The sequence below is a fragment of the Acanthisitta chloris genome, unplaced genomic scaffold (genome assembly GCF_000695815.1).
Source record: "Acanthisitta chloris isolate BGI_N310 unplaced genomic scaffold, ASM69581v1 scaffold10283, whole genome shotgun sequence".
Classification (NCBI taxonomy): domain Eukaryota; kingdom Metazoa; phylum Chordata; class Aves; order Passeriformes; family Acanthisittidae; genus Acanthisitta; species Acanthisitta chloris.
Window position 1 is genome coordinate 339 of NW_008664291.1, and position 10,696 is coordinate 11,034.

General features: G+C 41.8%; 1 protein-coding gene across 1 annotated transcript in view; it reads left to right on the forward strand.

Annotated features, from left to right (window-relative positions):
* Positions 1 to 3,997: 3,997 nt before the first annotated feature.
* Positions 3,998 to 10,696, forward strand: part of KIFAP3 (kinesin-associated protein 3) — a gene marked incomplete at its 5' end in the record, with an annotated part of 61,897 nt that continues 55,198 nt past the window's right edge. The window contains 8 exon segments of the mRNA XM_009071293.1: positions 3,998 to 4,129; positions 5,356 to 5,510; positions 6,625 to 6,680; positions 7,189 to 7,330; positions 8,431 to 8,530; positions 9,293 to 9,417; positions 9,868 to 9,966; positions 10,677 to 10,694. Of these exon segments, the coding sequence (XP_009069541.1) occupies positions 3,998 to 4,129; positions 5,356 to 5,510; positions 6,625 to 6,680; positions 7,189 to 7,330; positions 8,431 to 8,530; positions 9,293 to 9,417; positions 9,868 to 9,966; positions 10,677 to 10,694 (827 nt within the window).

Genomic DNA, 10,696 nt, shown 5'->3' on the forward strand with positions numbered 1-10,696 from the left:
GGTGTTTTAGCCCGTGGTGGGGCTGAGTGCTGCAGGGCTGTGATGTGATGTTGGTGCTTGTGGTGGGTAATGTCATGGGGATGGATGGGAGATGATGGGTGAGGAGGTGAGAATGAAGAGTGTTTTGGGAGGGGAGGTCATGGGGTTGGGGGTGAGGAGTGGCTGTTTTGGAAAGAGGCTGGAAGTTGTAAGGTGGGTGAATGGTTTGGGAATGGGAGGTGGATTTATTTGGGGTGTATGTTTAGATTGAGGCACTGAGCTGGCAGCGAGTTGAGAGGACAATAGATGCTATTAGGTGATGAGTAGGGAGGGTGGTGTGGGAATTAGGGGTTGGGATGGGCAGGTGGATGCTCTGGGGATCAGGAATGGGATAACAGGCAGTAAGTGCAGGTTCAGGGTGCAGCTGGGAGAGATGAACTGACTTGGAGGAGATGTTAGAGCATGGCATGGCAAACGGGGGGGACAGGTGGGATGAATGGGATGGACCTGAGAGGTAACTGGTATAAAAATGTATGATCAGGGTTTGATGCTAAAGATGTGATGCATGAATGGTGCTTTTATCTGTCTTTTTGGCAATGAGACCAGTCAGCCTGTAGAACAGGCCATGAGGAGACAAATGTTGGATCTCCATCAGCTGTTTCAGAACAAAAGTGAATCAGTCCCAAAAGATGTCAGGCCATCTAGGCCTCTGCTAAGGTGTGGGGTGTGAACAGTGTCACTTTCTCCTATCCTGCAGGTGATTTTATCCATCGCATCTTGAACCCTGAGGAGTTCCTGGTCTTCTCTTGTTTTAACTTCTTTGCAATTATTAGTATTTGCAGAACTTGCTGCTTAGACTGCCTGGGTTTTGCTTTTTTTCTCCTCCTATGCCACATGTTAAGACCCATAATTAGAAACAGTGTGGGGGAAAAAAACCCTCTTGATAATCTTTGCACATTAGTCCTGTCATTTGAATGCAACAATGGGTAAAAATCACCTTTAATTAAATAAATAGCTATAACTTCAGTGCCTGTTTCTAGCCTTGCATACACAGTTTGTGCCATCCTATGTGATTTTGGAGGAATCCTTGTTTTGTCATCCTGCAAGTGAGGTTTTCTCTCCTTTTAGGGAGCACAAATGAAAACATACCTGCTGTGCTGTTTAATGTGACTAGGCTGCTGTGTAAGCTGCTGCTCCTGATGCCTATTTCCCTTTGTCACCCTCACTCCCCCTCCCACGAAGTCTGACTGACTCGCTGGGATTTGTTGTTGGATTTTCAGCCCTATCCACGTGCACCATTTGTGTCACTTTTCATTAGGGTAGTTTGGGTTTGTTTTTTCCCTGTGAAGGAATTAGTTAATAAAGGATAATAACACTGAAGCTTTGGTTATGTGAGCTCAGCTAGCCCAGCTTGTGTCTGTAGAAAAGGCCTTTCTCTTGTAAGCCTTGAACAGAACCATGTCCTTGTTGACAAAGCAAGCAGTGAAGTGGAAGGATGGGCTGATGTGCATGAGAGCTCCCCAGTGCATTGCTGCTTCTACCAGTTATAATCACCTCTGTGCTTGGAAATGTTTTAGCAAGTGACTTACAGGCTCGAGATATGTAGGAAATCAGTTCCAGTGTTGATTGGAAGGAGGGTTGTTTCTCTAAATAAAGATTGATTTTGTGTGTGTGTGTGATGCTGACAGTCTGAATGCTGTGTTTCCCAAATGAAAAACAACTTCAGTGACTGGGTAGCACATTTTAGTCTAGATCCTCAAGCTTTTCACAAGGTAAGGTTTTGCAGAGAGGGAACTTGAATGTGTATTGATTTGTAACTTCATTAGCTCAGGCAGTGAGGGTGTTTGTCAGTGTGAGAGGGCAGAAAATCTCTGCAGCTGCAAGTTCCTCAGCTTACCCATCTGTCCCTCTTAAGGAAAAAATTAAATGTGGGAAATCTAAAATTGTTTAAGCAGCCTTAGGCTAAGGCTCTGCTGGTTGCTAAGCTCATCAGTGGTTTACTGATGCCAAAAGGAGGAGGTGTCACCCCTTTCTCTTTATCCCTGAAGTGTTATTCCTTTCCTGTAAAGCACTTCAGTTGTTAGACATTGAAGAACTCCCTCAGCCCAAAACATGAAGAGTTTTCTGTTGGATTGCTGGAATTGGCTGTGAAGGGGTTTGATGAGCCCTTGTGCTGAACCCCAAGGTGACTGCCAGGAGCTGGGAAAACATGGGAGGATCTAATCCGTTTGGCAGTGATGAGCTGTTAGCTCAGTTTCATTCTTGTAAAACTCTACCAGGCTCCTTCAGGCCTACCCATCCTTTTCCTTGCATCTGTGAGTATTGCCAAGCTCTCACTTACCAGAGGTTTGACTATCAGGAGCCTGAGAGTTTGCAATTGGGATCTCCTGTTAGGTTTGAATATGGCAGAAATATATTTGGGAGTGAGGAGTGAGAGCTGGATTCTTTTGAAGTGGATTTGCCATATTTCTGTCCTGCAAGATTGGACCTCGTGAGAACTGAGAAAAATACTGTAATGAAGCATCTGCTTCCAGGGATTCTTAAAGGGAAAAATCCCAAGTCTCTTCAAAAAATCTGAGGTTACAAATGGAGCTCTGCTACAATCTCATGGAAAATGTTGCTCTTCTAGCAGTGAGATATATTTGCTTGCCCTGTAGCTTTATGTCCTTGCAAGGCTGGGGGTTGAACTGGTCATTTCCCACAGCAGACCTTTCTGTGGTTTGTGGGTTTTTTGAACAGCTGTGTCTCAGGACAAGGGCATTTGTGCTCAATTGTGTTCTGCAGAAGGGAGAGCAGGCACCATAGTAGCTGGGTAGATGGAGACATGCATTTCAAACATTTTCTGATGGGAGTGGTTACACCACAGGCTGCATCTGGATTTGGTAACGTTTCCAGCTCTTTGAGGTTGAAGTTTTCCCTGATCTAATTGACCCAATGCCATAGCTAACTGCTGTCTCATGGATGCTGATACAGCTGCTGGTGAAGCCACCTGTAATTCTGTTTATTGGCATGCTCTGTCTAAAAATCCTGAACATAAAACCCCAAAGCAAACAAAAAAAACCAAAAAAACCCCATCCCCACACACCAAAACAAATGTCCATTCCAGAGTTTGTTTTGATCTGCAGTGTTTTAGCAGCCTGGTTTATTCCACAACTGTCTGCACTAGATAGGTAGTACCAAGAAGAATAGGGCAAGTGTCATCTTCACCAACAAAGAAGAAATGTGTAATTTTCCCCTGCATGTGGTTCTGCCATTGCTTGAAAACAGAAATGAGGTGTATCTTCATGGCCTGGCACAAAGGAGGAGAGAGCAGGACAAGCCCTTTGGCATTGGCACACCCAGAGTGGTTTCCTGAAGAATACTTTTGCAAAAATATCAGTAGCTGTAGAAAAGCAAGTAGATATGATTTATACCTGCTGATGGGAGCTGTTGATCTTCTAATCCCTCAAGCCTGGCAACAGACACAATGAGGTGAAGAACATGAGCCAAGAGGTTTGTGCTTCAGGAGAGAATTCAATTGCAATTCAATTTAATTGTAATTCATTCTTGGTGAAATCTTAACTGTTAAGGTTTAGCCAAGAGAGTGACAAAAAGTTCATATTTGTAAATGACCACAGTAAATCGGTGCCATTTTCTGAACACTGACAATGTAATAGGGAATCAGCTGGGAAAGACACCTGCTTGGTGAAATGCATCTTGTCCCTCATTGTAATTCCTTAAGAGAACTGGAAGATGTGGAACAGGATAAATCTTTGATTTCTTTCCTTACTCTGCTCTGTGACTTATACTTCACCAGTGGCTTGGATGTTTCTGTATGTACTAGGGGTAGTAGTCAAGAATATACCACTAGCACTAGCTTTGGTACAGCTGTGTGATATGGAATAAGGTGTGGAAGGAGGGCAGTACTCGGCTTTAGTGCCTGAGCAGAACAGGAGACAAGCCATTGTTACTGTTTTCTGTTCTGATGTGTTTTCTGAACTTTTCATTTAAGCTAATTCTTTTTTGTTCTCCATGGCAGGAAGGTAAAAGGAGGCAACATAGATGTGCATCCATCTGAGAAGGCCCTCATTGTGCACTATGAAGTGGAAGCAACAATTCTGGGAGAGTTGGGAGACCCCATGCTGGGGGAACGCAAGGAGTGTCAGAAAATGTAAGGTCATAGCAAGTTCTGATTGTTTTTTTAGGTTTTTTTTAGTCAGAGATGCAATAACTCAAAGTATCAACATTCCATGATTCTGTGATCAACTGCCTGTAAGAAATAGTAGGTCCTTACCTTTATCACACTTAGTGCTGTGTTAGTGGAGTGTTTCAAAGCCAGGAAATAACATGTGCCTAGGAAAGTTAACATCTGATGTACCTGAAGGTGTTTTGTACAGAAAAGTGGTTACTCCCATTTTACGTGATGGCCACTTGAGTAGAGATAAGTGAAGTGATTGGTTCCTTCTCAAATGATAGCACGTGTTGGAGCAAGAAATACTCTTGAATCTCCTGACAGCCTTGTGCTTGAGCTGTTGATCCTCCTGTTGTTTTGATCTGCAACCCCTGATAGTGAATTCACTATGGTATCTGCACTTTACTTTTTGCATGGTATTTTTGTTACAAGAGCATTAAAATATTCCCCATTGGAAAAGCTTTGAGAACTATTATAACTTTCATTTCCAAGCTGCAAAGTTGGACCTTTTCTAGGTTTATTTTATCTCTATACTGATTTCTTTTCAAGAATTTGATTTTAAGTGGCTACCTGTGTGAGTTCATGTAAGGAGGATAAATGAGGAGGAGAGAAAGAGAGTCCTTGAATTGTCTCAAATTTTTGAACTGTTTGAAGTGTTCATGTGTCATCGGATGAATCAGCATAACTTACATCTGCAATGTGGTGGAATTCCTGTTTGATCCATCCTGTTGTTAATGTCCATGGAGATTTCTTACTGCTCATTGCTTGTGAGCTTGGCTGCAGGTCTGCCAGAGCCATGGGGGACTCCAGGTACTGCAGAAGAACCTTCCAGTGCACTCAACACCAAGAGCTGTTTCTCATTTTGGACTTTTTGTGCAGTACTCCTTTGTGGTTCTGTGCACTTTATTTTGAGTATATTGCAAATCAGTTACTGTCTTTTGTGTCTGAGATGGCTGTAAGAGATCTGTACATACAGCTGCATTTAGCGTTGCTTCTTGTCAGGTGATGGACAGTTATGCTCTGTTGGATCTGTTTGACAGTTACTTGCCATTTGGAGATCAGAGAACCACTTTGACATGACAGGCACAGGCATTGGGTGTATCAGGATCATTTCTGCTTCAGGAAATTCATCACTCTGTAAACATAATCAAAGGACTGAAAATACAAATGTTTCAAAACTGAAAGAATCCCTTTCTGTGTTGCAGCATTCGGCTAAAGAGTCTCAATGCAAATACAGACGTTGGTTCCCTGGCTCGGAAGGTGGTTGAAGAATGCAAACTCATTCACCCCTCCAAGCTGGCAGAAGTAGAACAGCTGCTGTACTACCTGCAGAATCGCAGAGATGCCTCAGTGGGGAAAGGTAAATAATGCAGGAACAAAGTAGCTTGGGCCTGGGGTGCTTCACCTTTGGAGAGCTACTGCGTGAGGTTTTCCTAGCTGAGATCCTAACTTGCTTGATCTCCAAGTTCTGTGGAGGTAACAGCAGTGGAGAAGATCTATAGTTAAATCACACTTGGAAAAAGTTGCAATCTTGGAGTAAGATTGGGGGAAATTATCTTTTTAACAACAAAAGTTTATTAATTTGGTTAATGTTGCTTCTTACTGCTGTATGCTTTAGCAGAGCTTGAGAGGTACAGATTCTGCTATTTGGTGCAGCCTCTTCGTATTGAATCTGCACTTGCAGTGGCATCAAAAGACTATATGAGGATCTTCCTAGGGAGATGTCTCTGTCATCACCTCCTGCAAGGGCAGGTAGTGTTCCTAGGCTGAATTTGCACTGTGTGGAAAGCTGGAGGAGTTTCAGAGCCTGACTAGCTTTGGTACAGCACAGCAGACAGCTTGGGCTGTCTCTCATCTTGTTGTCTTAACTTTTTGACATCTTGGTGGTCCTGTTTACGTATTAAGTTCATCTTAAACTTTCTGCTCAGTGGGTGCCTTCATATTTAACATCAGATCCTCATGGTTATCAAGGTTTCTGGCAATCATGAAATGGTAAACTTTGTTCTCAAGTTGGATTCTTATCTTTGTGAGGTGAGCTTAAAACAAAGAGTAATGTTACTTACATGCTTTGATTGTAACTGCTTTGGGTGTTTTACCCTCGTTTATTCTGTCTTCATGTCTCCCAGGGCAGCTTTTCTGCAGTGTTCAAGCAGAATCAAAGCTGCTAAGGTGTATCACTGTGGAAGTGAGTGTTGTCACTCGGCTTGCACCAAGGTTTATTACCCTTGGCCTACCCAGCTGTAACTGATCCTTTAGAGGGAGGTGTTAAAAGGCATCTGAGGGTTTACTTGGTTCCCTGGGGACTGTTCAGCTTCAGAAACCTCATACCTTAGCTGTGTTAGTCTAACAGGTCAGCTGGACACAAAAGGGCTTTGACCTTGATTTACCCAGAAGGTTCACTCTGAGAACACTAGATGTGTCTTTCAACTATGAATATGCATAACTTAACTGCACCTGTGTCTTTTTCTTTATAGAAAAGAAAGAGAAATCCAGTAAGCCAAAAGATCCACCCCCATTTGAAGGAACAGAGGTAAATATTGGTGTTAGAAGTGCAAACCCCATTTACTACTTCAGTAAGCAGCTAAAGGGAGGATGGGAAAAGAAATACTGGATTCTTGTGTTGTTTTGCTTCTTGTTTTTTAAACAAAGAACTTGCTTTGGAAATATTGCACAATGGAATAAAAATTATCCCCATAAAGGGTAAAATATTTGACTTGCGTCCTTCCCCCTCCAAGTATAGCACGCAGCAGGACAGCGAGTGAGGTCTGGAACACGGGACAGGGCACAGGGAGTTGTCTGAGCATCCTTTGTTTTTAGCAATTAAATCTTCTCAGATTTCCTGGTGTTCATTGGCAGTGGCTCTGGATGCGTTGATTTTTTTAACTCGTATTTTATTTTTTCCTAAGATCTGTGCTCAAAGCTGTGTGCTCTTTTGTCTTGTGTTCGAATGGCACTGTGATTGGTGGTGTTGAATGGCCATCTCTCTCTCTCTCTCTCTCTCTCTCTCACTCTGGAACCCTCTTTGTGACTGCTTTCAGATTGATGAAGTTGCCAATATCAATGACATGGATGAGTACATTGAGTTACTGTATGAGGACATTCCCGACAAGGTGCGTGGCTCTGCCCTCATCCTGCAGCTGGCCAGGAATCCTGATAACCTGGAGGAGCTGCTTATCAATGGTAATTTTACAACCCAGTGAGGACTTCTCTTAATGTTGTGCTGTTAATTTGTGGTGCTTTGCTTTCAGGGGAAAAGTGGTTCACCTTTAGTTTGGGGTTTTCTCCAGTTTTCTAGGCTTTTTTTCTGTACATAATAAGCTGGGTGTCAAAGCCCAGATGGATCTCTCTATAAATGGATGCTGCTCAGGCTGTTCTTAGCTGGGCCTAACACTGAAATCTTCTGGCCTCAATAGGCTTCAGCTGTTTTTCCTCATCCTAGATATTTTGCTGCTAAATTGACTTCATCTGACGTTATTGCTGGAGATGAGAATTTAGAGTTGTACCTAAAGATCAGGAAACTTGCTTTGAAAATGGGATTTGCAGGCTGACAAGTTAATTGTGTCATTTGTTCCTTGCCCCTTTTGTCTCTTATACCTCCACATTCCTTGAGTAAATGATGAGTTCAGTACACATCCATCCTGCAACACCAAGATGTAATGGGAGGGGAATGGTGAGCCATCAAATCGTGGCTTGTCCCCATGAGTTGTTGCAAATAATAAAGCCTCCCAGTGGCTGCTCTTCTTATTCTGATCATGTAACACGGTGTATGAGAAGAGGGGATGGGGGAAAGTGAATGGAAAAGTGAGATAAAACATGGCAAGAAGAAATATAAACCAAATTATTAAATAATATGAAGTTGATTGGGGGGAAATAAATAGTAAGGTGGATGAGAAGTACTAGCTGTCAAGGTAGAATTTAAAGGGTATTTGAAAGTGAAAATTGTGGTATTTTAGGCAGGGGTCACAGTATAGGATGGAACATAGAGCTGAAAAAGGCCACAGGATCTGAAGGTTAGTGATAGTGTTAAGCTGACTTTAATGTTTGGTTGAGGTTCCCTTGCATGTTGCTGCTTCTTAGGGTTTGTGGCAGGATGACCACCCAGGGTACTGTGTCCAAATAGAACTTGTGCACAGTGGTACCTGTTAAAGTGAGATTCCTGTGAAAATCTTCCAAGAGAAAACTGATTAGTGTAGAATGAGGTGAACTCGAATTCTGAGGCTTACAAGACAAAAGGGGGGAAGTAAAATACTGATGCTCATCTAAATCTTGTTTCACTTCAGAGACTGCCTTAGGTGCATTGGCCAGAGTGCTGAGGGAAGACTGGAAACAAAGCATCGAACTGGCTACCAACATAATTTATATTTTCTTCTGCTTTTCAAGGTGAGTGCAGAGCCCCTGTGTGTAGGGACATAAGGAACTCAGCTCTGCTTAGCATCTTTGCATTTTCTTTTCTGCACTGCACTGCACAACCTTACTGAAACAGGAAAAATTTACTGAGACAGCAACACACTTGGAGTGACAAAACTGAGGCACAAAACCAACTCTCATAGTAAGACAGTGTGTAGGAGGGCTGGGAAGAAACTAGTAGGGATTCTGACCCATAGCTTTGTGTTAGAAATTAAAGAGGGCTGAGCTGCCATCTGTTATTTCCCTCAGAACTCCTACAGGGAATAAACAGTATTCAAGACTGAAGTGAGTGCTTGCTCTTATTTAGAGATGCCAATGCTTCAGCATACCCTGACTAGAAATAGTTCAAACAGAATTTGTGTTGCACCTTGATTTTGGACCTCTGTTGTATTTCTAGTGAGTAGAGGGAGCTCTGAAGCACTTGGAGTATGGAAATTGGGCTGATTGGAAAACATTTTCCTTTACGCATGAAAATTGGAATGTGTTTTTATTTTGACTTGGAACAACAAAATGTTCCTTGTCCTTCTATGAGTTTGAAAGAAATATTCACGTTTTCAGGAATTGTTCTTGTTTTGAAGTAATTTTCCAATAGGTAAGTGTTATAATGGGGCACACAGTAAATACCTTTTTTAACATTTCATGTGGTGCAGTGTTGGGTCAGTGCTGCTTTAGATGTCAAAATAGATTTGGGGTTGTTTGCATTTACTCCTCACAAGTTCTATTTCTTCAATATAGTTTTTCTCAGTTTCATGGAATAATCACACACTACAAAATTGGAGCTCTGTGTATGAATATCATTGACCATGAACTGAAGAGACATGAGCTTTGGCAGGAAGAACTTGCTAAAAAGAAGAAAGCTGATATCCTTTTGATACTCTGGGGTAGTCTGGTGGCTTCTGACTTGCCTTCATAGCTGTTGCTGAGTTATACAAGGTGAGTGTAGAGCAACTTCTGTGAAAGCAGTAAAGTTACTAGAAAGTACAAAACATAATTGCAGGTATGAAAAAAGACCAAGAGTGGGGTTGAGGAAGCTGAAGAGATTAAGGTGAAGTTACTAAAGCAACAGAAGAAAAAACATGTTTCATTTTATCAGCTGTTCTGCCTGTTGGGGGGTAATACATCCAGGGCTAGAAGGAGGAAATGATCATGCCCTAGATGACAGGTAACAAGCTGTTGCTGTGATCATGTCTTGGCAGCAACTATTTCACAGATCTCTTGCATTTTATGTGTAATTGATTAGCACTTTTGAGGACAATAGTCATCTAGACTGTCTTAACTTCTCTCTGAACTCCTTAACTTCTGCAATTCACTTGATGAAGATCCTGAAAATCAAACCCTGAAAAAGGACTATGAGAAAACTTACAAGAAATACAAAGGGCTGGTTGTCAAGCAGGAACAGCTACTCAGAGGTACCAAACCCAAGCAGCAAATTATTTTGTTGGGGCTGAACATGGCTGGGGGTTCTGTTAGAGTCTCATCACAATCAGGATGTCTTAAACATACTGAATGTGTGGATGAACTTGTAAGAGTGTTGCCAAAGAAGAGGGGGAAGATGAGTACTTAATCAGATTGCTTGACACTATGCTAGCAATTTTTGAAGTGATCTTAGAGGAAGAACAGCAAAAGTGATCCACTTAATTTTCTCTACTCATGGTGTTGGTTTAGGAGGAGTTGGGTATTTTGGTTTTATATGTTTGATTTATTTATTTATTTATTTATTTATTTATTGACTTTGCCTTACCTGACTCAAGTTGAATAGCTTTCATGCTATCTCAGGTTTTATTCTAAAGTACAGTTTGAAATGATCTGAGTGGCAAAGCTTTCTTTTTTAATGGTTCCTATTGGAAATGAAATTTTATAAAAAAAACAACCCCAAACCCATGAAAAGCTTCTAGTGATCACAATTTTTATTTTTTTTCAAAGCCACTTTAGAATTGATCTTCTCAGTGCTTTCTAGATAGGAATAAAAAACATTCATGGTCAGTTTCCTTCCAAATGAATTAGGAAGGGAGCAAAAAGCTTCTGGAAGTCTTGACTTCAGCACTTAATGTGTATGTAGGGACTTGTTTTGTTCTACTGTCTTGGATCTGTTGGTCTGATTTCTGTTGCCCTTTGTTAGTTGCAATTTACCTGCTGCTG